Source organism: Tripterygium wilfordii, chromosome 1, assembly GCF_013401445.1.
Source record: "Tripterygium wilfordii isolate XIE 37 chromosome 1, ASM1340144v1, whole genome shotgun sequence".
Classification (NCBI taxonomy): Eukaryota; Viridiplantae; Streptophyta; class Magnoliopsida; order Celastrales; family Celastraceae; genus Tripterygium; species Tripterygium wilfordii.
This window is the reverse complement of record NC_052232.1, coordinates 6,451,274-6,478,569: the sequence shown is the minus strand read 5'-3', so window position 1 is coordinate 6,478,569 and position 27,296 is coordinate 6,451,274. Positions and strand designations below refer to the sequence as shown.

Genomic DNA, 27,296 nt, shown 5'->3' with positions numbered 1-27,296 from the left:
GTGGTTTTGAGGAATGCTTTGCTTCAATATAAAAGAGTAGTGAATTCTCAATTTTGGGTATTTATTATTTACTTGCATTAATTCTCTCCAAATAATGATCATTGGAGATTTAATTTTGAGAGAGAGAGAGATTTAATTGTATAATATTGTAGACCCCATTCCCTAACAAACTAAACACATGGAAAAGGTTTTTACCAGTAGTGGGTCAACAATGCCTTTGTTAGAAAGCAAATACCCAACAGGTAGGGTGGCTCTAGTTAATACTATACTTTATATACATATACATATATTTTTACTAGTTTTCGTTATGTTTGCTTATTTCAATGAAGGCTTTGTGGCCCATTCCATGTTCTCTCTCACACCAAACCCTTCTTCTCTTTGATACTGATGGTTGCTTATTCTATGCTTAGCTTAGCTTAGCTTAGATATTTGGTTTGGTCAATTGATTTAGTGCTTTGATTGTGGGTATTGGTAATTTTAACACAACAAATTGGTATTGCAGCTTAGGTTTGTGATTCTTGGATTGATTTTGGGGTTTCTACTTTATTATGGTACACCGGTTATTTGACACTCTAGGTCTTGTTTGCACTTAGGTTTGATTGAATATTATTGGGTAGAAGAGGAGAATATATCCAAAGAGGGATACATTGTCATCTTCATCTTTCACATCGATTTCGTCTTATGGGAAGGCGATGTCCAATGCTAAATTTGAAGTTGAGAAGTTTGATGGTTGATGTATCATTCTCGCAAGTGCACAAGAGTCTACAAATAGCATAGTGTATGCAAGTACGAGGTCGATCCCATAAAGACTAGTTAATCCAATTAATGTACTTAACTTGTTGTATGAATGAAAATTGATGATGAATGAGAATATGTATGTAATTAAACTAAACTAACAAAGGAATTAAAATTCAGATTTTTGAGATGTCAATATGAGAAAAACACTATGGTAATGATTTCACATAGTAATCCTATCACAAGCGTTCAATTAACAAACACACAATTATGGTTCCAATTCAAGGGTTGATTCTCTCTTAAATATACTGGTTCGTTCGTTCGCGGTGCCAACAAATATTATCAACAATGGATTAATCCTGTTCGTTCGCAGTCGTTAACCCAAAGCTAATAACTCATTACGATCTAAAGAACTATAACAACCAATCAATCCCCTAAACCTTGTTCATGGTAGTAGACAATTGATTTTCTTAATTCCGATTCTGCTAGGACACTTGAATTCGATTCGTCCTTAGTCCTAACTAGATGATAGTCTAATTGAGCATTCAATTGGTGGCCAATCAATCAAACAAACAATAGACTATAAGCATGAGAATTAAAAACATGAATCATTGAATCAAAATTATGCATTCAATGAATTAAAATACTTACAATATTCATACTAGGCTACATCAGGCCCTAACAAAGAGAATTAGTTACAGCCCATCATCCAAGAAGCAAAAATAAATCTAGAGAGAGAAAGCATAGAAGGAAAGTTGAAAAAAAACCCTTGAAATTGATGGACCTGTGGTTGGTAGAAAGTGTTGAATCCTTAGAATCCTTGCAAAAGCTTGGAGAGGATGAGAGTTGCTGCTCAAAAACCAGAAAAAAAATGTGTAAACCTAAATTTCATGACCCCCTTTATATACCAAGTTTGGAAATTAGGAAACCTAAAAGTAGTCAAATTTTGCATACATTCTATAGCGTCGGGGGCGAATAGATCCTTCTTGGAAGATCTATCTGTCAAGTATATATCTCATGGCGGCAGCAACTATGTGATTGGCGGGTGGATATGCCAAGTAATAATCTTCAGGTGGAAACAATTATGCTGACGCCCGAGGGATCCTCCTACAAGGAAGGATGGATTCATCATTGAAAACAATTAAGCGCCATTTCACCTCTCTTTTGCTTCATATGAACATGTCAACCCTCCTACAATAAAAACACAAGGAATTCGCATAATATCAACTCAATTCCATCAATTATCATCGAGAACTATACAAAAATATGCATACAAGTGTGATCAAATCTATGTACATCAATGGTAAAAGGAACTTCGGTATGTGGTAGTGTGAGATTTTGGATATGTTCTATCACCAGGATCTGAATGTCACACTGGGTGACAAACTTACTAATATTTTGGATGGTTTTTGGGAGAAGTTGAATAGGTAGGCATGCAGCTCTATTCGTTTATGCTTGAAAAAGAAATTGAAGTATTTAGTGATAAAGAAGGGCAAAGGACTTGTGGTAGAAAGGTAATATCATGACAAAGAGTATCGAGAATAGGCTCTATTTAAAAAAGAAATTGTTTCGGTTCTATTATTCGGTAAGTAGCATTATGTCGGATCACTTGAGTGAGTATGAGAAGATATTGGCCGATTTAGAGAACTTGGAAGTCACAATCCAAGCGAAGGATAAAAGCACTACTACTCCTAAATTTATGATCACTTAGTCACTATTCTCCTTTATGAGAAGAAATAAATTAAATTTGAAGATATTTACAATGCATTGAACAATAATGAGATTAGGAAGAGAGATACAGAAGTTTACATGGTGCCTTTACTGAGGCATTGATAGTTAGGGGAATGCCAGAGAGTGAGAAGGGTGAGAAATATGGGAAGAGAGGCAAGTCTCGCTCCAAATCAAAGAATGAGAAACTTACTAAAGATGAATGTGCTTACTACTGTCAAAAAGGGACATTGAAAAAAATATTGTCCTGAGTTAAAGAACAAGGACAATGTGGATTCCAATACCAATGTTGCTTGTGACAATGATGAAGATTTTGATGCATTTGTTGGTTCAACACTGATTGATCAGACTGATAAGTGGGTACTTGATTCTGGATGCACATATCACATGTTTTGGGCACTCTGGATGCTAAGGGATGTAAGATCCCTTAAGAGGGTGGACCCTTGAAGATGGTCTCTAGGTCACTTGTCTTGATGAGGGGTAGTAAGAAAGATGATTTGTATTTCCTCAAAGATAGTACATTGGTTGGTGTTATAGTTTCATCATCAACCAGGATGGTGAAGACTGCCTTTGGATTTTCTCATACTAGGCATACTACGTTTGAGCACACTTGTTTGGAGGTTTCATAAGGATTGATGGAGCTGTATGTAATGATTGGTGCCGTAATGTGTAGACTTGGTTTTGACACTTATGGTGTATTGGGAAACAATAAGACTAGAGTCTCATTTAAAAGCCTTTGAGGCTCTAACACTGGAGCACAATGAGACTTGGGAGGGCTTATGGTAGCCCCAACTTGGGAGGTAAGTTGAATCTTGGAAGCCATTTTGTTTTGACTTATCCTAGCTAGCTTTGTATTTAGGCTTCGTTTGGTCTTGTCAACTTTGTTTGGTGTGGTGTTGGTTTTCTTCTGGTGGTGGAGTATACTTGCTTGTTGGTGCACATGCTTTCTTTCGAGTTCGACATTGTGGTTTGCAATTTTTTAGTCCTTGTTGGTTGGTTGGTTGGTTGGTTAGACGTCTGGGCTTCGTAGTAGGTCACTTGATTGTGGGGGTTTATTGATAGTTTTTGGCACTTGACAAGAGTTCGCCACACTCATATTTGCGCTGTTGATCACCATGCAATTTGTTTGGTAGTGTTTGCTTAGGATCAATATCCACTATTTTAGAACATATTATCTTGATTTTGCTTTGGCTTTGGCACTGTGGTGCCATTTGGAAGGGGCAGAGTTTATTTGATTTGTTTGTTTGTTTGGTTGGAGATGGTTCTTGGTTGGTGGCGTCGACTTCGGCTCGTTCACGCTTGGTGAGCTTGTTTGGAGCACACATAGGTGTTGGCTTGATTCCTTTCGCCAAGGTGGAGATTTATGGAATTTATTGACTCATTTATGCAGTTTTGGGTGAACTGTCCAGACACCTCTTGGGTCTTTCGAACAGTTCTGTTCAATTCTTGGTAGTGGCACATCTGTCCGGACAGCTACACGAGCGGTCCAGACACCTAACAGGATTTTACAGATTTTTAGCAGCTCATATAAATAGAAGATTTGTAGAGTTTCAACCTAAATTTATTTTAAGGGCGACGTCTAGAGAGAAAAATAGAGAGAGAGCATTTGTAAAGGGGAAACACTTGAGAAAGAGTGGAGGGATCCAAGAGATAGGCGAGAGAGCAACTCTTAGGGTTCTAATTGCCTAGTGGATAAATGAGTTTCTTGTCTTTGTTATCTTCTGCATTGGTTTTCTTGTTGAGAGAGCTTGTAGGAGATAACATCTAGAATGGGCTTGTTCTGCATATATTGAGTAATCTTTCGATTTGTAAACTTCTCCATATAGTGAAATTTGTTCTCCGTTGCCTGTGAAAGTAGGCCTTTGTGTGTCGAATCACATATATCGTTGTGTTTTGTTTTTTTTACCGCTTTGATTCACTTTGATATTGCTAGTTGCTTGATTCTATGCTTAGTTTAGGTTTGATATTTGGTTTGGTCAATCGATTTGGTGATTTGATTGTTGATATTGGGGATTTTAGCACAACAATGAACGTGGACAAGGCCACAATATAATACTCTCTCTATTACTTCTCTCAACTGCTCTCTGAATCTCATTTGACTTGGGTATTAGACAGTCCCCCGACCAAAGAAGATCGTCCGACATCTCTTATTGTCGTTGCAAGTCTCAACGTGTGACTTCCAGGTCCGCCTTTGACCAACAAGGAGGTTGGCTGGTATGTATATATATATAGACACATGTGAGAAAAAGTAATTGTCCATTAAGCCGAGGCACCGTGTCACTAGTTCATTGGTTCAATTAGTGGGTCATCAGTTGAATCGCAGGTTTAATTTTAAAATAAAAAATATTAATATTAAAAATAATGCTAAAAATAAGTATCATAAGAATATCATATTATCATCCATAAAAAATCTAAGAAATTAGAAAATGAAATTGACATCACATATCTAATAAAGAACAATACACCCAATACATATAGAAATCCAAGTTTCACACCTTAAATTAACAATATATAATAAATAATTCAAAAAATATTTTCAATACCGTCTGATTTTACCAGCACGGTTCAATGGTTTTTATGAAAATTACCCGGCTTTACCGATTTTATCCAAATCTTTTGCATTGCTAGTATTTTACTAGAATCATGTTGGCTTGGTGACTGATTCATCAATTTTACAGTTTGATCAGTTGACACTGTTCCTTGATGAATAAATTGTCTTTTGTCTATCTATCATCGTGCCAGGTCATCGTGCCATGTCACCAGGTCTGTAATGTCTTTTAATTTGTGTCTAGGTTTGCAAAGTTGTCTTGTTTTAGTAAGTTCCATCTGTTATTGATATCTCGGGTTGAGTTTCTTATTTTCGTAGCCAACACTCCAAACCAAGAGGGCAACATAAATTTCCTCCTTCACGAAACCTATTAGTAATACTCGGTATTTCTTGAACTGGATATTGTCCTAAAGAACTTTTTATGGTATGCATTTTGGTGGGACTGTTACGACGAACTCACCCTACAGATAATAGTCACATAACTCATTCACAATGGATAGGTACCCTATAGTTTACACATAGAAGGGTTGTTAATGTTGGTATTCTTGAGTAAACATATATATATAGAAGGGTTGTTAATGTTGGTATTCTTGAGTAAATATATATATATATATATATTGAATGTGTAGCAGTGTGGCCAGAAACAGTGGACCCGACTGATTTTCTCTTTGGCTGAGCGTCATTTAAGTTTAGTTTCTGTCCATTACAAGCCCGGGCTGTGAAAGATAGATGTCCCTTCTTTGCAAGACATGACTTTTTACATGCCTACCAAGTCCTTGTTAAGTGTTAACCAATCCTTGAATGAACCCCCGACATTTGCTTCAGATATTTGTTTGTATTAATAGTACACTTCATAATCCTAAATTCCTAATCCTACAAAAGGATTTTTTCTTCTTCTGTTTTTATTTTATTTTTTCTGACAAATTCCATATATATTTACTATTTTTTTCCTTAATTGCCAATAATATATTTTCACTCTTCTCTCTGCAACTAAAATAGCAATAATATTTTTGTATTTAAAACTTGAAATTAATCCGCAATATATAGTAGTAATTCAACATCAAAGTGGTTGGGAAAAGTATCTATTAATTGTTAGTATAACAAGAAATAATTAATTACAATGTCACATGGGAATTAATGTCTATTTAGGATGGTCTGGTATACTTTATAGCTACAACAGCAATTGTTTGGACAGAAGCAACATTGTTTTCCATTCTGCAGATGTGTGTAAGCATTAAAACATGTGGATTCTGGTATATTTGGGACCCTCATGCGCGCGCACACATGTGAATAAATGCATGAAATTAACAAGTTTGGTCCTTTTTGTTGTAGTAGCTAGTACAATTGCAATCGCGTTGTAATTGCCTGCTTCTCTTATCTCTCTCTCATCCATTCATGCTGGCAGCTTATATATATGAGAATTCTCTTATGATATTCTAAAGTGAGGTTTTAATTTTTAGGATTCACTTTTAGGGTCTGTTTGGTATCACTTTTGTTTCTTGTTTTTTGTTTTAGTTTTCAAAAAATAAAAAACAAAAACAAAAAATATTGTTTCCAAAACTTTTAAATTTTTTTGTTTTCAAAAGTTTTGAAAACTTGTTTTTGGTCATAAAACCAAAACAGAAAATACAAACAAACAATATTTTTTTTTTGTTTTCTATTTTTTTAAAACTAAAACAAAAAACAAGAAACAAAAGTGATACCAAACAGACCCTTAGAGTTCAAGATTTTTTTTAAAAATTTAGAAAAAATGTATTTGTATTTTGATTGGTTTTACGAATCCAACGACATATTTTTTGTCTGGAAAAAAAAATCAAATGCATCTTAAAAAGTGTATGAAATATTTTTTGTTTTATATCTAATGATTCAGAATTATCATACACTTTTTTATGTTGAATTTGATTTTTGTTTCAAATAAAAAATATATCATTGGGTGTGTAAGACCGATCGAAATATAAAAATATTTTTTTCAAATTTACTTTTTAAAAATTTTGAATCTTAAAAGTTAGGACGTCATTTTAATATTTGTGAATTCCTCAATATATAGAAAAGTTCTCTTATGTACACCTAACTTGCGCACTTAAACTACGCATCACGTTTTAAAGGTGTGGATGAGTGAAATGATAAGTGGAATCCACTGCTTTGGGCTCTATATGTTTCAAATCAATGATGAAAATACAAGTGCGTATTTTAAGTTCGCAATTTAAGTGCAAAGTAGCTACAACGTTTTTTTTTAATATGAGGATTAGTTGTTGAACAGTAATTGGTGAAGGAGTGACACAATAGAGCTAGGGTTTCCTTTGAAGATGGGACAAGCTAGAGACAAACAAACAACGATTGATTGATTCTTTGTTCTAAATTCCCCACAACCGATAGACACTCCCACAATTTAATGTCTTCACATTTAAGCTAATCACATAAGATACCTTTGTCTACTTTAAAACACAACTCAACTTTAAAAATTACAAAATTTCAATATGAAATTGTTATATCAACTTCACAAAATTATGATTAACCAAGTTAGCATGATAAAATTCAAAAACCAAGTTGGCAGGAAATGAAGTTGACGTTCCATAAAGGATTTAGGGGCTCCACATTTTCTTAGAGTCTACAACTCATATATAACGGTGAAGAAAAAGTTAGAAAAGTTTTAAAAATGAAAAAAATAAAAATATAGAGTGATATAACACACCTCCCAAATCATTGGATTCAAATTATAGACTCTACAATTTTAAATGAATTGCGGAGCCCTGGATCCGTATACAACTTATCAGGTATTCGAGAAGAGTGAAAGGAAGTATATTAGAATATATTTATAGGTCAAAAGTCATAGTTTCTTTTCATATTTTCATAAGAAAAATAAAATAATAAAATCAGATCACTATTGACTACACTGTGTGCTCCTCTTGTTGGCACATACTTTGATAAATGGTAAATTTTAGTCACACCCCAACTTTTACTAAAGACACCCCGACTTAAGTTGACTTCGTGTTGACCGCGTGATATTTTAGGATTTAGTTGAAAACACCCAATAGGCCCATACCATTTCTTCGACTACAAAGTTACGAGAGCTCCTCCGCCTCAACCACAAAGGCAAAATCCGTGTTGCATGTTGTCGATCTTGTTGCAGATCACGATTTAGAGTGCTTATCCTACATTCTCTGACCTTCGACGACGCCATCATTGCTGCAACACAATGATAAGTTGTTAGGGTGTGTTTTTGTTTATTTTTAGGTTTAGGTGTTTGTCGATAAGCGATTCATACTTGTTATTGTATCTGTGCGTTGATGTTTAGGGCTTAGGGTATCTTCGATTTCTTGTTTCAGGTTGGGGTTTCTAGTGGAGATGAGGTTAACAATGACACATCCCTAGTTTTCAATACTGATTTGGTGTTTGATAGCAAAGAAATGGTGATTGAATGGGCAAGGAGAACTAAGTTAATTGGGCCCAAAAATTAATAGGCTATAAAATTGGGCTGCAGCTGGATTTCCTTGGCTCACATTGTCTTTTCCCTGGGCTTTCATTTTTGCTTTTTTGTTTTTATTTGACAAGTGCTCTAAGGAGACACAATTTTATCAAAGATTAAAAAAGGCGTTTGGTAATTCCAAAAGAAAACCAAAGTTTAGAAAAAAAGGAGTATTTTACTGGGCTTTAGGGATTTGGGCCGGTATAGAGATAAGGGCCTTAACAAATTCACAAAGCTCTCGTTTCCAAATTGGCAAATTCACAAAGGATCAAAATGAGAAAAGCCCAAACGTTATGGGTCAAAATTTGGACTATGGGCCCAAATCAAATTGAGCCCGAGATTAAATTACTCATAACAAATAGTCAAATATTAGCGCAAAAAAAAAAAAAAAAAAAAAAACCCCTTTGAAAAGATGAGCCTGATGGCGGTTTCTTGGTCCCACCATCTGTAACAGAAACGCACACTACTCAAATTACAGTAGCCATCCAAACGTATTCACGTGCAAACCCTGAATACTCTCTCCGTAAATAAAGTGAGTTTCAAGGGTATAAATCCAGCCATCCTCCTACCCTCCCGGTCCCACTTCCCAACCAAAGTCTCAACGTCCCAACCAAGTCAACAAATTGTCAAGAGCCAGCCAACAACCTGAACGAAGTTATTTGCCTGAAACGCAGTCGTTTCACTAGACCAAAAGGGGGACATGTTGGTCATTTCAAAAAAACCGCCTTACAAAAGAGTAAAAAAGGAAAGAAAGAGAAGGCGAGAGTGCGAAACATTTGCCCTTGAATAATATATCCTGGTTCCTCCAATTGCAGTTAGGACGGTAGGCAGAAAAATCAAACGGAAACAAAGCTGCTGCTATGAATGTGAATCAAGAAGACGGCCCCATCGCCGATTCCCAGGCCGCCGGGGTCGACTCAGAGCATGGTGGAGCTGAGTCGGGACTCGGTGGTGCTGATGCTGATGGTGGTGGTGGTGGTGGTGGTGGTGGTGGAGGGAGAGTGAAGGGGCCGTGGTCGCCGGAAGAGGACGCGGTGCTTAGTCAGTTAGTGAGCAAGTTCGGGGCGAGGAATTGGAGCCTGATCGCGCGAGGTATTCCCGGTCGTTCTGGGAAGTCGTGCCGCCTCCGATGGTGTAACCAGCTCGACCCTTTTCTCAAGCGCAAGCCTTTCACTGGTAGCGGAATCCCTTACATAAACTTCTTTTATGTGGATGCTTATGTTGATTGTTGTTTTTCTTTTTGGGGTTTTGAGTTAAGGGTTTTTGTGCCTTTTGTGTGATTCGTTTCGTGTTTTCTTTTCTTTTCTTTTTCTTTTTTGCTTCGCTGAGTGAATGATGAGGACATCAGAGACATAGGCGCGAATAATGTGATTGATTCGGTCGGATGATCTTACTGCATTTTTGCAAGGGCATTTGAAGATACTGTTTGGTAATGGTTTGGGTTAAAATGTTCTTGAAGACGAAATTTATTGGAATTTTGCTTTTATCTCTCGATTTTCCAAACTTAATATGCAGAATTGCTCTGTAATTTTTAATTGGAATGTCCGTCTTAATTTTCCTGTGCCTTCTGGCATGTGTAACTAATAATGTGAGATTTTCATCATCATGGACATCAAAGCCTTAGTCCCATTTTTTAAGGTCGGCTACATGAATCCTTATCGATTCCACTCATTTGTTATTTCCTGGTATTCACATTCTCGGACGCTTTTGCAGGCATCTTTTTCTTGTGCGCTTGTCAACTTTTGAGAGTAGCTAGTTTAAACTCTTTCTAATAATTCGTTAAACTAGGCTATGTTCGTTGTTTTTGTTATTATGTTACACAAGATAGCCGTAACTCTACAGCCTGATTTAGTGAAGTATTAGTGAAGTATGCAAATAACGGAAGAGTTTAAATCAAGGTTACATGGTGTGTGGATGATAAAAAGGAACATAAGGTACCCCGTACTGGAATACAGTACAGCAGATATTTAATAGCAAAACACAGCAAAAAAGAAAAAAGAGAATGTGACTGTTCAGGATCAAATGTGTAATAACTTGCTTATATGTAGGCAAAATAGTGTAATATTCTGAAAGCGTCATACTACGTGGGTTTTCCTTTTCTCAATTTGCAGGCAAAATACAATATACTGAAAGTGGCGCACTATGTGGTTGTCATTTTCTAAAAATCTGCTCTTTGCAACTTTAAATGACGCAATTATCTATTTCTTTGCGGTTATTGTGTTGTTTGTTTGATTGATGACATTATAATTCTGAATCCCCAAAGGCACACATTGGTTTAAAATAAACAACCATTTCATTACCTTAAATGACTATTACATGATTTTCTTACTTACTGCTCTGTAATTTCTGTTTTTCCTCCTGTGTTGTATTTAAAGGATTACCTGGGATTTCTTGGAGGCAACCTTGCGATCAATATAAATATTGTGCCTAAATGTCGCAGAACTTCTAAGCAAGCCATATATGCAAATGATCAAATGATCCTTACATAAACTAGCTCTCAGAATTGGTGGTAGTTATACTTATACATGCATCAGAACTCAGAAGTTGTTTGTATTTTCACATTTTCACTTGTATATTACAAAATGTAGCATGTATTTTCTCATATATGTGTTATGGTGAATATTTTTTCTTTTGGAATGCCCATTGTTATTACCAATAGTTGTCTGTTGACGGGGTAGTCACCAATCTGGATGGCTGCATGGGGTTGGTATTTTGAGGGAGAAGAAAAGAAAAATTCTTGGAGGTTGCTTTATATAAATTTTAAACTTCGACCGGATGAAAACCTCAACAAATTTAAAAAAAAAAAAAAAAAAAAACTATAGTGGAACTCTTTCCAGTGAACTTTAATTGGCCCAGTTATGGGTTACATACTTACATGCTACTGATGGCAAAGGTGTCAATGAAGTTGGGATTTCAAAATAAGCATTACAAAAGAAAGGAGATATGGATCTACATTGTTAGTGTGAAATATTAACTTAAAAGTTGTTCCAATTCATTGACTTATATTACTCATAGTGATAATACTTGGTTGATGATATGGTTTTCCTTCCATAGTTTTGTCGCTCTTCATAATTTTCAGTTCCATACCAGGACATATAATTATGATCTCGCTATATCAGAGAAATTAAATGGCATCTTCTAGGATGTGATTACAGTTAATTGGCCTTTGTATGAGAGACATGGTCATAATGGAGTCTAAGTTTGGACATTTATGGTTCAAATACTGTGTTGGTGGTGATTTAAAATGATACGCAGATCTAGGAAAGGCCATAGCAGTAGTTTCATTTGATGGTGAAAATGATTAAAAGGGAAAAAGTAAATTAAAACAGAGCAGCATTCTACCCTCTGATGCTTCTTTAAGACTTGTGTTAGTCTTCAGTCTTCTAGTTTGCTGGGTGGATGAGTTTCCACATGTAGATGAAACAGATGTTCATATTTTCTTTTACGCTTGGCAATTTTTTTTGTAATGCATATGTTGCTGCAGATGAAGAGGATCAACTCATTATTCAAGCCCATGCTATCCATGGGAACAAATGGGCATCAATTGCAAGGCTTCTGCCGGGCAGAACAGATAATTCAATCAAGAACCATTGGAATTCTACACTAAGGCGCAGATGTGCAGAGTTTGGGAGGATTATGCCAAAATCAGTTGATGTTGCAGAAGATGGTAGCCTCGACATAGCAAAGGCATCCTCAGAGGATGACAGACCCAATGAGCTTGAAAATAGAACCCAGACAAATGGTCATCTGGCATCTATACAAAACAGCAATCCTACCCCTTATCGTCCGGTGGCACGTTTAAGTGCATTTACTGTCTATAACCCTCCAGGTGGCCTGACAAATGACTCTCTGTTTTCAAGGACAACCCCAACTCAGGGACCTTTGGTAGAAGCTTTTAAACCAGACTTGGGAATTTGCAAATATATAGAAGATGTTCATGGTGAGCCTATTATTCCTATGCAATGTGGTTATGGTTGCTGTACAACCTCAAGTGGATGTCATTCTCAAAGTTCATTGTTAGGTCCTGAATTTGTGGAATACGAGGAGCCTCCCTCTTTTTCAACTCATGAATTACTCTCCATAGCTACAGATTTGAACAACATTGCATGGATTAAAAATGGACTTCAGAATGGTGACATTAGTTTACCAGGCAACAGAGATGGCCAGAGAATGTCTCAAGGGGATGCCACAGGCACCCAACCAAGAATATCTGATCACAACATACAGACTGACCACCTGCGCTTTGAGGAAGGACGCAATAAATTGATGGGCATGATGACAGAAGTTCTTTCCACCGAGATGCCTAGACAAGCGTATTGCAATGCAAGCTGAACTGCAGGGCTGAGCTTAACTTCATGGTCGATTCTCTTTCTGATTGTGGGATTGCATTCTTGAAGGACTATACGATCAAAATTTTGAGTATGTCATGTTGGCTACATTATATAAGGTAAGGAATATAATTTCTTGAAGGGGCTCCTCACTCCTAGCAAAGATTGTCGTTTTTGTCAATATAGTAATCAAATATGTTCTGAAAGCATTTTGGACCTCATCTAGTTATTCAAACTTGTTCACAATTGATCAGGGATACTTCTTCTTTTCTCATAATTTGCATGGCTGATAGTTTTGTCAATTTGATTTTTGTTTTTTAGGCAGAGTAGAGTAATTCTTTGACATTGTTTCTGCCGAAATATGTATGAGATTGCATATGGGATTCTTATTTATGTCTTGATATAAATTTGTCATCTGGTCCTCTTGATGGGGGTCTCATCACTCTTAAGCAGACAGGAGACAGCGCGAGCGAATTTATGCTGTTGGTTACCAACAGAATCATAATGAACTTTGTGTGCTATTTTGGGCTACGGTGAACTATACGTGATGCAGTCTTTGAGGTAACCTCTTGTGAAGTCTGGAGCCACGAACAAAAGAGCTTTGTTTTATGAGGTTATCGCATCGGTATTTGTAAACCTCATACGAGTAAGGGTGTACAGGGGTTTCCAAACCTGGCCCACCCCGGTCACCCGCAGTTTATCAGGAAGGCCCGAAACTTTTTTTTATCGGACCGAGTAAGACCCGACCTGATGAGTTCATAATAGGGTCTGATATGAGTTATTAGTGGCTTCTTTGTGCTTTAGAAGTGTTTCCATCTGCTTCTCTTTCTTTATTGACAATGTGGGCACAACAAATTAAATATATAGTTATACACAACATACCAGATTGTCTGTTGTGCACTGTTGTAATACACTGTTGTAATGCCTTAAGAACTTATACATGCTCTTCGAGAGAGACTCCATGACTAAAAGTTGAGAAACAATTAATTTTTACCAGTCATGAAAAATAAACAATGCTTCAAAGACACCACATTAGGAAGATCCATCACCATCAACTGCAGTCCATGATTCTTCTATCTCATGTCCTGCAAAACCTTTTTATTGTCATGGTTTCCGCAGTTTCCAAGCATTTTGCCTACCAGAATAGCAGCGACAGCATATTAAACTGACATAAACTAGGATCAATAAAAACAATCTGCATGTTAAAGTGGCATAAACAAAGATCAATAAAGACAATCTATGTGAAAACAATACCAATACCAAAACTTGGAAGGAGCCAATGCCAGTAAGTATTTCCATATTTATTGAGAATGATGACAAAACTTGTACGAGCCAATACCAGTAAGTATTTCCATATTTACTGAGAATGAGACAAAACTTGTAGGAGTGTAATGGCACATGCTTTGCTAATGGTTACCTTAGGTTACATATATTCTGGGTTATTATAAAAGTGTTTCTCAACTTTTGGTCGATCATGGAGTCTCTCCCGAAGAGTATGTATAAGGTCTTAAAGCATTACAGCAGTACAAAACAGACAATCAGTGTATATAACTATTATATCTTTGTTGAGCCCGCATTGTAAATAAAGAAAGAGAAGCACATGGAAACACTTTAAAAGCACAAAGAAGCCACTAATACCTCATGTATATGAGTCTGGTGGACAATTTTGACAGTAACATTAATTCTAGTAATTTAAATGGTGATTAAAAATGGTTGTAGATAGTGTTTGATTATACTTTTGCTGGTAGTATTTTTGTTGTTAAAATTATTGTGGCAAATTAAGTGCACATGTATTATGTTTTCTACTTGTAATATATTATAATAAATAATAAAATAAATATTAAAAAAATATTTAATATTATAAAAACATTTTAATTAATTTAATAAATTAACAATAATATTTTTAAATATGAGGATTAATAATAGATTGAGTTTGACCCAGATGAAAGATCAAAATTGAAATATCCAAAAGTGAATTAGTTTCAACAGAATCAGGGCTTCAACTGGTTCACCTTCTTCTAGCTTGTGCCGAAGCAGTCGCCAATAAAAGACTCGCAAGTTAGCCAGAAAATACCTCCACCACCTGAATCAAGTCATCACATTGCCCCAAGTAGGGTATGAAGGAAATTTTACAAAGTCCAAAGAGAGAAGAGGTGGTGTTCGCGCAAACGAGATGGAGACCCTAGTAAGGATATGAAGGGAATTTTACATTTAAAGCGAGGTTAGAAAAGGAATGATAATAAAATTTATCACAAAATTGTCCCAAAACTGTTTATTCATCAATAACTACAAAACAACAATTTTGAGCCAAAGAATGGGAGATGGCTTGGTTGGTCTGGTTATCTGCCCAGGACCTTGAGGTCCAGGGTTCTATTCTCACCAGGGGGTTTGGGATTTGGATAGTTTTCCATCCGCCATGATGGCATGGCTTAGCGCGTGTGTGCCTTGTGGGCCTTTCAAAGGATTTGGGTAGTTTTCCATCCGCTATGATGGCATAGCTTAGCGCGTGTGTGCTTTGTGGGCCTTTCAAAAAAAAAATAAAATTTTGAGCCATCAAAATTGTATGAGAATTTGGGCCACAAAGTTGTTATTTGATGCACCACTAGCATTAATGCTACTATGGCGTAAAATTCTACACCATATAAGCACTATCTTAATATATTTTATAACCTAGTTATGAGGTGACCCAAAATTATAAAAAAAAATTATCGGGAACCCGACCTTTGGCAGCTACGCATAAACACTGTGCTAAGGCTTGGTTCAAGATTAAAGGAAACAAGTTAAGTTTTTCTTTTAAAGGAATGATCTTTCCGTTGCTTTGGAGAAACCCGTTTGTTGTTTCCTAGCATTGTTAACTAGATGTTCCTGGCACATCAAACGATTCAAAATTCCTTTCTTCGCTGTCTAAACGAAAGGAGTATGATTAGTGCTAGAAAAATGTCAATAGGATCTCTCAGTTAGGAACAATATCCGGAACTTCATTGTAAAGAGAAAAACCAAAGTGAAGGTTGTGTCTCAGCAACAGCTGATTCTTCCCATTTATTGTCCATGTGTAACTAAATCTCAGCAATAGGATGTATTTCCGTGCTATTATTTATGGGAATTAGTATTATTTTCTTTAATTCAATGTGTTGTAGCATAATACTTTGGACAAGCTGATGGCTCAAAGCGTCTAAGCTTCTATCGTACATCCTGCTTCACAACCTCGGCCAGAGCGTAGTGGGAAAAGGATTATGTCCAATATTTCTAAGCTCTTTCTTATCAAAGTTTCAAAAAAAAAAAAAACAGTTGCTGTACTAGTTAGTTAGTCGACTATGAGATTTCTGCTGTAAGAAGGTTGTTACATTTATTAAGCAAATCGTGCAGGTTGAGTCCTCTCTATAGAGTTAATTAGTTCTCTATATGTATTCGTATTCTGTTTGTATTATTTTAATCATTTGGACAGGCCGTTCGTAAATTAAAAACCAATACATAGTTTATAATATATATATATATATATATATATATATATATTTCTTTTTCCATAAAAGTATATCTAACATGTAAATTTTCTCTGTTACCTTGCATATATTATTTCAATTCGTTTGGTAGATGGATGTCATGATTTTGATGTTTTAGTCACATCTAATACCAAAGTATGGATGTGTTTAAATTTATTTTTTTAAAAAAAGAGTAGATTGTGAATGTGTTTAGTGACCAACTACGGAGAATACATTAAATTTGACTTGAACATGGAAAAGAACTGTCACTTTATTATAACTAGTGGTGAATCAGCGCGTTGGACGGATAATATTTATCTCTATAAGTGAAACTTTAAAATAACTATTGATTATAAATTTTAGTAGTGTTTGTTTATAGAAAAATTTAGAATCCAAATTGAAATTATGAAATTTCAATGTTTATCATATTTGAAGTTATGTATAACATACAAATAGCTACAATTAAGTTCATTTAGAAAAAATCATTTCATTTCATTCACTGCAAACGTATAAAAAAAATGATAACAGTAATTTCTGATTAATAGAACCATAAGACATGGTTCATTCCAGTTCTTGATAATTAAAATATCTTTATGTCAATTAGACATGGTTTCATACATGATACATGTGATTTTGAGATATTTATTGCCTTGTGTTTTAGTGTTCATCTTCAGCACAGGGAGACGTAGGAAGAAGCATTGAAGAAGCTGAGACTGTAAACATGAAAAAGGCCAAACAATAGACCTAGTGAGAGGAGATTCTAACAAAAAATTAGATGCACGGATAAAAGATAAATCACACACTAAAACAACACCATAATAGCAATAACATTCGCAACACTGCCAGCATAAGCAGAGCAAGACACATGAAACATATAAGCAGAGCAAGACACATGAAATAGCTGAAGAATATCCATATTTCAAATAAGCATAATATTTGATCTAGGATTGTTTAACTAAGTCAAGGTAGCATCTTGGTGCCCATACCTTCAGTTTTTTTCACCATGCGCAGTATATTTTATAATGCAACTTATATACTAATTCATGTATGAAATAATTCAAACTAATATGCAACTAATATACTAATTCATGTATGAAATAATTCAAACTAATCAACTTACCTTCCAGAGGCCAAGTAAACTTGAGCTCGTACTACCCGCAAATTCACATTTAACTATAGGATCGGTAAATTTTGTATAGATATCAGCTTCACTCCGTCTTCTTTTTCATGGACGAGTTTTCAAGGTATAATCAAATAAAGTTGGCGTCAGAGGATCAGGAGAAGATGACTTTCATCACCATCTGGGGAACTTTTTGTTACAAAGTCATGCCATTTGGTCTGAAGAACGCAGGAGCAAGTTACCAACGAGTTATAGTGACCCTATTTCACAAGATGATGTATAAAGAAGTCGAGATATAAGTCAATGATATGATCGTGAAATCCAAGGAGGACGAAGATCATATACAGAATCTTGAGAAGTAAGAAGTTATTCCAAAGACTCAGGCAACATCAATTAAAGTTGAAAGCAGTTAAATGCATATTCGGGGTCACATCCGGAAAATTATTGGGCTTTATGGTCAATAGCAAAGGGATCGAGGTGGATCTGGAGAAAGTTCGGGCTATCTTGGAGATGCCGACCCTAAAACTTCATCGTTCATACTTAACTGTCAAAAAATATTATCCAACAATAGCCTTAGTAATCCAGGCTTTTTTAACTTCTTTTTGATGTTGAGGGCTTAGTTATATGTACCACGTTTAATGCAGTTGTAGACGAGGAATCTCAGCTGGTCGGCCCCTGTCAACTATCGCACAGCCTGTTCCTGTTTTGTCAGATTCTTAAATCTTTCAACAATTGGAGCTTAACAAGAAATTTTCATTAATCTAAAGTGTGTGGACGATCATGTCGAAACTCGAAACACACAACTAGCTATTGAAAAGTCCAATTTGTCCCCCACTAACATCGAATTATAGTTAATAATTACAAGCCTAATTATTGTTTGAAGGCCAGAAGACAAATATAAATCTGCTTTGAGGTTCTGTCTGCGGAAAAAATTATAGTTTTTATATAAAAACATGACTTTACTTTTGTATACAATGAAAAAACTCCATTTACATGTCCGTCTGATGTTGTCTCCTTTGTCCTACTAACATTGCTTCACACTGAATTTTCTTGTAAGATCACGCGAGAGAGAGTGAGAGAGCACCTACTACAACATAGTACTTTGGTTGCTTGAAATTGATAGAGAAGTAACCCCTGTTTTGATCTCTCCTCCTCCATAGGGACAGAGGGTTCAATATTTTTGTGGGTGTTGAAGATCTTCTCCTTACAGACCAATTTTATGCAGATTAACCACTTGGGTACCCAAAATGGAAGCTGCACAGAAAACCCAAGTTGTTGATGTTAATGAGGTGGAAGGAGGTGCTCGCCGGAGCTCCGGTGCTAACGACTGCTCAGATGAGGAGGAGGAGGAGGAGGAAGAGAGCTTGTCAAGTCATTCAGGAAGTACTGAGATTGTCGGAGTCTCTGATAAGGTGAAGGAATCCTCTTCTGCATCGGAGATTGATCTGGAATGTGGGTTGCCTGAGATTAAGGTACATTCGGCAATAGTTGAGAGAGATTGCAGGATCTGTCACATGAGCTTGGATGCAGGGAATCAAGAGGAAGGGATCCCAATTGAGTTGGGTTGTTCTTGCAAGGATGATTTGGCTGCTGCACATAAACACTGTGCTGAGGCTTGGTTCAAGATTAAAGGAAACAAGTTAAGTTTTTCTTTTAAAGAAATTATCTTTTTTTTGCTTTGGAGAAAACATTTTGTTGTTTCTTAGCATTGTTGTCAACTAAATGTTCCAGACACATTAAAGGATTTAAATTTCTTTGTTATATTTTTGCTATCTGAACTTGTGAATTTGTGAGAATACTTGAATAATTTTCGGGATTAAGGAAATGAAATATTGTTGGGTTTCTCTAGATATGATCAAATGATGAACCATTCTTTTGCCTTTCTGGTCCTGCTTAAGTGCTTATATGTTATGATGGAAGCATGTTGTTTTTGTTGTATATTTAGGAGTATATTTGTTGACTTGTCAATCAAAGGTGGAAGGTGGAAGGTTAACTGAGGAAATGCCGGCGAAAGGAGCATGATTAGTGTTAGGAAAATGTCAATAGAATCTCTCAGTTAGGAACAAAATCTCGAACTTCACTGTAAAGAGAAAAACCAAAGTGAAAGGCGGTTATATATAGAAAAACCAAACAGTAGCTGTTCTGATAGTATTCCCAACTATACAAATGATTCTTCCCGTTTGTTGTCCGTGTGGAACAGCTGTGTCTCCCTTTGAAACTGGTTGAGGTTATACTCATTTCTTTTGGTCAAAAGTATTTGTCACTTGCAGATATGCCTATGTAATGCTATTCTTTATGGGAATTTGTATTATTTTCTTTAATTCCATGTCCTGCAGCATGGTCTTTCTCATGACAAAACTTAATACTTTGGATGAGCTTTTGTCTTGTCAAAGTTCCCAAATCAATTCCTGTACTATGAGATTTCTGCTGCAAGTTCTAAATTTTACCTTAAAAAGACGAGGAATTGTGCTGTGTTTTTCTTAACGGGGGTCAAACAGTGTCTAGATCCTTTGACTGCTGTGTTTTCCTGGTAGTAAATATTAACCGGACTGCTTGGATCTATTCAATAGCTTGAAGAGATTACATGCTACCGAAATCTACTACTCGTTATATTGTTTTGTATGAGTCTTTCATATATAGGCGTTAGTTCAGAGTGCATTACTGCATATGATAATAGTTTTGGTATTTCATTTATCGTTATATTACATGGTAAATTCCAGTCAGCCATGACATTCTCTGGAAGATAAGGACTCCGTTATCATCTCTGACTGCTCTATATATCTTGCAAGACTTATTTTAGCCTTTCGTGTTAGTAATCATACCTTCCTGACTTATGAGCTTAAACTTTTCTGTGTTCTGGTATTGAAATAATCATTCGTTAATGTTACTATGTTATCAAATTGCAGAACTTGTGAAATCTGTGGATCAACAGCGCGCAATGTTGCCAATGCAAATGAATCTGATTCAACGGAGCTGTCGAACGAGGAAAGTGATGTTACGGTAGCAACTGCTGGAGCTCTTCCAGCCCACCCAGTTCATGACAACCGTAGCTTCTGGCATGGCCACCGGTTCCTAAATTTCCTTTTAGCTTGTATGGTCTTCGCCTTTGTCATCTCTTGGCTCTTTCACTTCAATATGCCCTGATGAAAGGCTAGTAAGAAGGTTGTTACATTTATTAAAATTAATCAAGAAAAAAAAAAGTGAGCCTAATGTGTCTTAAGCAGTTGTGCAGGTAGATTCCTCTCTATAGAGTTAATTAGTTCTCTATGTGTATTCTGTTTATATCATTATAATCAGAGTTTGGACAAGCTGTTTGTAGTTTATGTCAGATCTTCTTTCACAGTATCAATATAGAATCTAGAATTACTGTAATTTGATCTGTTTTTCAGTGTTTGCATTAACTAGTTTGTAGTTTGAGCGTACGTCGCGAGCCTGTGCAATGCACGGGCGGGATGATGATACTTATACAGTAAAACCTCTCTATAGTGATAATCTATATAAGAATAAGCTCCATGTAGTCATAAAAATTCTGTCCCGACTTGCCTCCACGTAATAATAATTATTTGTATATTGCAAAAAAATGTGTTATGTTACATTAAAGTTTTAAGATGAAATAAAATATTTATCTAAAGTAGTTTGGGACAATGATTTATGCTTTAGAGTTGTTACCACATCTTTGAACTTGCGGGTACGTAATAACTCGTCAGCATGGATACCTTGTTGAAGGTAAAATATTCCCAACACTAGTTTTTTTTTAAGACTAAGTCTCTCTCTTTTATCAATGTCTATACTTTAGATTTGACATGCTCTATTAATTTATAATTAATGTAGTGTGTATTTTATCTTTGTACCACTTGCACTAAGGATGACTAAATTACCAAAAAATTTTTTTGGTAAATACATCTCTATTAAGTTATAACTCTTGATAGTAACAACATTAGTTTGGTAGCACCAAAGTAATTACAGAGAGATTTTACTTGTACCAAAAAGAAAATTAAAAACCACTTTCTAATATTTCTTTCAATAAAAAGTATATACACATACATTTTATTTGGGTTTAGTACATATAGGTCGCTCAAAGATACCCCCATTTGTTGAAATATAAAATTGTAAAAAAGTAAGAAAATGACATGAAACCTTATGTTCTGACAGAATGTTTATTTTCAAATAAGTCACTAAAATGTATGTTTGTGAAACAAATTGTCATAGAATGTACCTGTTATGTATTCATACATGTAAACCTAGAAAATTAGACACAATACTGGAGCACCAAGTACTAATCCATCAAAATCATCCAAAAGACATGAAAAATAAACTTACACATCATCCAAAATACATAAGAAATATACTTCTAAAGCAGCCAAAAGACATACAAAATGAGACCTAAAAGATAGCCAGTGCTTCTTAATTTCTATCTCCATTTGTGCAAACAGATTCTTGAGATGCTTGTAGGATTGAGGCAACTCTGGTTGATGATGTTGCAGCACCAACAGTTGCACTTGCTAAGTTGGATCCTACTCTCATTGGCACAGTACCCCTCCTTGGTATCCCACCTCTTCTGGTCACACCACCTCATCTTGATCCACCTCGTCTAACACCACTTCATCTTGATACACCACCTCTAACACCACTTCTAACAGGCCTTGTTCTTGTAGCTTTAGAGGTACTACCCTCTATGACATACAAATATAAAACAAGTTGCATCAAATACAAATATCAAACAATTACAAAACTGAAGTTACATGAACCATTGCCATATTAATGGAGATAGGTATGCTTGGTTGTCAACTTGTTGCACCTATAGAGCAAAACCATGGCCCGATAAGTAATTATCTATCATGAATTCATGATCTTTGCTCGACTACAAAATATATCTACTTAAAATTAAAAATTGTACATGTATTTGTGTCACTCTACCAAAAGAAACTCCTGTGCTTTTTATTATCAGAACTTAAAATTTATTTTTTTTTAAAGTTATCTACTTAAAATTGTTTGCGTTATTGTGAGAATGTGAAAGAGATTTACCTGGATGGAGGTCCCCTATTATATGAGTCAAGAATAACCGATTACACATGATTATGGGTGAGATTTTTGGGGGTGAATCCCTTCTTGATTGCTTTGAATTATTTTTCAAAACATAATTGGTTTGTGTAATTTTTCAAAATGCATTTTGAGCCTATTTTGTTCAAAATCTGTAATATCAAATAGACATTTAGGCATTTTGAGGCGTAAACTCAAAACACATAAAAGACGAAATAGAAAACGGACACAAAAAATAAAAAAAATGTTTTTGAAAATCGAGTAGCAATAATTTTAAATGAAAACCTTGTGTAAATTGGGATTGTGTGTCTATGAAGTTAGAGGTCCCGTAAAGTTGTATAACATTTCAAAAATGAATGCATTGGCATATTCCTAGTTGGTACCAAAAATGATTTCAATTCATATTTCTGACATGTGGCAGTATGGGGTACACCATTGGACACTCTCAACGAACCATGAGACGACATGTGGTAGGGCCTAGGAGATTTTACACTAATCATTTTTCTATTTTGAAGGGATTATAATCATGTTTTACCTAGAATCCAGGATTACATTGCGGGAAATCAAGATGTCTGAAGATAAATTGTCCGAGAAGGCTAAAATCTAGGATTTATCTATGAAACATTGTCCTTATATAATGGGCGAGTTTTTTAGCAACAAGGCCATATTTTACCCGGATAAGATTGTAATAAGCCAGAAGATCAAGCAGTTTGAGGTCCATACATTCATGACTTCTCTCAAAAATGTTTTCAGCCACCACTACAATATAATAGTGATGTTATCAATGCTTTTGGAAACGCCGAACAAGCGCCGTTAATATTGGTGTCGTTAATTCTGTCACGACACCTTAGGCAAAACGTCGTTATTGTTGTTATTCATGGCAGTTTGTAAAACATCGTGTATGCTATTTTATTACGGCGTATTTTTGTAAAGCGTCATATATGTGAAACAATTATGGCGTGTTGTGAATGCATTTAATTATTGAAAAAAAATATTTTTAAAATTTTATGACACTTTGGAAGCGTGAGTAATGTTTTAAACCTATAAAAAAATTATTGAGTACTCACCCTATTTGAACAAAGCAATCTAAAATACAGTAACAAAAAATATACAATCCAAACATATAAAGCGATCAAACCAATATTAATTTCATCACAAAATTTTTTTTGTACAAAGTAAGCAAAATATAGTTCAACATCAAAAGATCCAAGATCCGCAATTAAAATAAAGGCACAAAATAAAGATCCACCATCCAAAGACAGAAATCGACAAGTGATCTTGATTGACGACATCATGGCTATAAAATTTTTAAAAGTTACCTAAAAAGGCAGAAGACAAGGTTTTCCCTAACCTCAAATCTGTTGTTACAAACCTGAACAAGACATAACTCAATTTCAAATCAAAGATGAGAACATTTGATGTTGCGCGCTATTATCCACTAGTTCCTTTGGCTTGATGTACAGGTGCAAAGCAACAATTGAGAAAGTAATATGCAACCATATTCTTAGAGAAGAATATGACATTATTTAAAAAATAATGACTAACATATAGTTAGTTACCTTCCTACACTCCAAAAGCATACTCTTCCTCTCTAAATATAAGGCCAATAGTGTGTTCTTATCCTCTATAATAACAAAACATCAGCTAATGCATGTCAACAATTTGGGTTGAGTTTGATATTGTTCTTTTGGTTTCGCATTTGTCTTCCTTTGAATCTCTAACAACAAAACATCAACTAATGCATGACAACAATTTGGGATGACTTTGCTAATGTTCGTTTGGTTTCTTATTTGGCCCAATTATGCATTAATCTTGTATTTAAAGCCAACTATTGTGACACTCCTCTTTTTTGTGTGTGTTCTTCTTAGTCCTACCTCACTACAAGAAATTTGGGTTTCCGTGACAAGCTCTGTGTGACGAGCAAAACAATTGTCACCAACAGGGATTTTTTGTGACAAATATTTTTTGTTGTCGCTCATAATTTTATTTAGTGACAATAATATTCTGTCGTCACTGGAGAAAACCAATAAGTGACCCCATTTTTCTTAATCGTCACTAAATGTTGTAATCGAAATAAAAAAAAAATATTTGACAAAAGTCAAAGACAAATTCTATGTGACAACAAGAAAACTTGTCGCTAATGGTATATTTTTTGTGATTAATTTAAAATATTGTAACTAAAGTTCTTAGCAAAAAAATTGCCGAAATTTATAGCGCGAAATAAAAGCGCCAATTTATTCCCCTTTACTTACCATGAAAATTTTGTTGTCACATTAAAGTATTAGTGACAAGGTTAAAATGAAATTTCTTGTAACAAAATATTTAATTACTTAGAAAATTATATTAAAATAATAGAAAAGAGTTTACCTAATTGATTGAGAGACCGACTCCTCAAAAACACCTTCCTTCGTCAGATAGAGTGAGGGAGCCAACATCGAAGTCTTACCATTGAAAGACGCCCGTCGTTCATCTTCTAGGTCTTCGTCTGTGGCACAAGAGAGCTCTCAACCATGGTAATTCTTCCTTCTCTTGATACTCCCAATCTCACATATTAATTTCTAGAATCATGTATTCCGTGCTGTGTTGTTGGCATTCTTTTCAATTTGAATTTGAATAGTACGGCGTCGAAGCGATTCAATCTTCTTTCTCTGGATGGTGTGGTAAGGATGTGTGTGAGTAAGCGCCTGATGACAAAAAAGGTTGATCCGGGTGGAAGTCCCCCAGACGCTCCTAGCCTGAGTCCTGCTCCACAGGATTAACTATGATTGAATGTTGGCTGCATGCTACCCCGTGATCGCCAGCGGATCACTACTACTTTAGTGAATTTTTTTGAGATGCTTTTTGCCTAAACATGTCTTGCCTTGTGTGAAGCAAAGTGATAGCCTCCTTCATGGGCTGATCCTCGTTCATGGGCTGATCCTCGTATGCATCGCACCAATCCAATCTCTGCATTTCTTCCATTTATTGCATTTATAGCTTTCTCCTTTTGCTTGCTTTCACTATCCAACGATTGGGACATCAATTCATAACCAGAGAGCAAAGACCTAGACCTCTTGCCTTCACCCCTTTCATCATCTTTGAAAACTGTCATACCATTATGCGCCTTCCACTTACTAGATCAAAGAGGGTAATTAGTAATGCTTTCTTCCTATCCCTTTCAATTGGTCTGTCATCTCTCCTTTGATTCCCGTTCTTCCTTTCATTCAATAGATCTCTTGCCTTTGTTTTTATTGGTTAAACATGAATTCTTTTTTCAAAAATCCATTAAGCATATTCAAAGTAATCTTTAATGCACTGAAAGATAGGGAGTCCCCCACCCCAAATTCTGACTATTTGTTTACCTAGTGAAGCTCATTGATTTCTATACGAATTACTTATGGTTTTATCTGAGCTCTTTAATTTAGTTTTATACCAGGATTTGTTGCTTAACAAATGATTGATGTTCGATCGGTGTATGTATTTATGCTTTTGATTAGGTATATTACTTTCACCTGCGAACGTTGGAATTGTGTGGATTTATTTTCTATTTGCAAATGATTATTAGTTTATAGCTTTCCTGTGTGGACCAATTTTTTGCTTCGTCATCATTTGTTGCTCTATACTGGAACAATCATTAGTGTATCCTATTCATGGTAGGAATGAAATATTGAAATTTTACTTTCAATGGCTTGTACAGTTATAGTTTGTGTAGTTATGTCGTAGATGATGGACTAATAGTTTGAATAGCCTACTTTACTGATATGATATCCTATCATCCACATTATTACGAAGGAATTACCTATATGGCCTCCTGGAACCCATCTTGGATATTTTTAATGTTTATGTTTTTTGGATTTTTTTTTCGAGTTGTAAACTTGTAATGGGTGTATTATATTATTTTTATCATTGCTTGAAAGGAACTTTCTTACATGTCTGGGTACATTAGCTAGCTGATAGAGAGATGAATTGGTAACTAAGAATGTTACAGGAACTTAAAAGTAGCATAACTTTTTACTGGAGATTGTTGTTGGACCTATGGTCCTATATGTCTAATTTTGATGATATTAAATCATTTATAAATGATAATAAAACATTAAAGCAATATTTGATTTATATGAATTGAATTTAAATGACTATATTTTTGAGATGGTGCTGGAAATTAAATTTTGAAAACAAACATACATGTACTAAGTTAGAGCATCAATTTTCCAATTATCATATCTTAACCAACTTAGGTCCAAATGACTTGAAACTTGAACCACATGCACATGAAGGTTTAATATATGTTATAGGACTATAATCATGAGAAATTAAGTGCATCACATATATTTGGTCATATGCTTAAATTCCGCCAAAACTAGGTTTTACCTAATTTTGTGCATATGTGTTCTATGTGAACGTGGTGAACCAAATGAACTCCGATTTAAATGCAATTTCGTGTGCATCTTAGTTTCATCACTATGAACATATTTGATTTGTAAAAGTTCAAGAGAAAAGGTCATTTACACTGAGTTTGCAAAATGACTTTGAATTTACACTTAGAATTTATCGGTTTCACTATTAGTGATCTAATTGCTTGGTTGAGTGACCAAACGATTTCCGATTGTTATGAAATTTTACATGGACATTCTAATACATATAAAATGATTTATCATGCAGTAATATGAATTTTCTGGGTTGTTTTTCTAATGTAATTAACCTATGCGCTCTATATGAAGCTCTTTGAGCTTACATGTAATTGGGGAGTTCTACCTCCTATTTCCTTGTAGGTTAATCATCATTGTGGTCTCATATGGCTCAGAATTCAGTATGTTCAAGAGTGGTCGAAGTCCTGTTTCTAAGAATGAGCTTGGAGCTCTAGGAAACTATGAAA

General features: G+C 35.4%; 2 protein-coding genes across 2 annotated transcripts; both read left to right on the top strand.

Moving 5' to 3' along the window:
- Nucleotides 1-9,239: 9,239 nt before the first annotated feature.
- On the top strand, nt 9,240-13,244 carry LOC120004106 (transcription factor MYB25). The gene is made up of 2 exons (XM_038853391.1): nt 9,240-9,653; nt 11,962-13,244. Exons 1-2 carry the CDS (start codon nt 9,338-9,340, stop codon nt 12,807-12,809), a joined length of 1,164 nt encoding a protein of 387 aa, XP_038709319.1. The 5' UTR covers nt 9,240-9,337; the 3' UTR covers nt 12,810-13,244.
- Nucleotides 13,245-18,355: 5,111 nt separating this feature from the next.
- LOC119995123 lies at nt 18,356-20,872 on the top strand. The gene is made up of 2 exons (XM_038841516.1): nt 18,356-19,043; nt 20,311-20,872. The coding sequence occupies exons 1-2, from the start codon at nt 18,652-18,654 to the stop codon at nt 20,546-20,548; spliced, it is 630 nt and encodes a 209-aa protein (XP_038697444.1). The 5' UTR covers nt 18,356-18,651; the 3' UTR covers nt 20,549-20,872.
- Nucleotides 20,873-27,296: the final 6,424 nt, after the last annotated feature.

Bases quoted from the DNA above. Each gene is read 5' to 3' on its own strand.
- LOC120004106 (XM_038853391.1), top strand. From the start codon at position 9,338: ATGAATGTGAATCAAGAAGACGGCCCCATCGCCGATTCCCAGGCCGCC. The intron at 9,654-11,961 runs GTAGCGGAATCC...ATGTTGCTGCAG, and splicing joins CAAGCGCAAGCCTTTCACTG to ATGAAGAGGATCAACTCATT.
- LOC119995123 (XM_038841516.1), top strand. From the start codon at position 18,652: ATGGAAGCTGCACAGAAAACCCAAGTTGTTGATGTTAATGAGGTGGAA. The intron at 19,044-20,310 runs GTTAAGTTTTTC...ATCAAATTGCAG, and splicing joins TTCAAGATTAAAGGAAACAA to AACTTGTGAAATCTGTGGAT.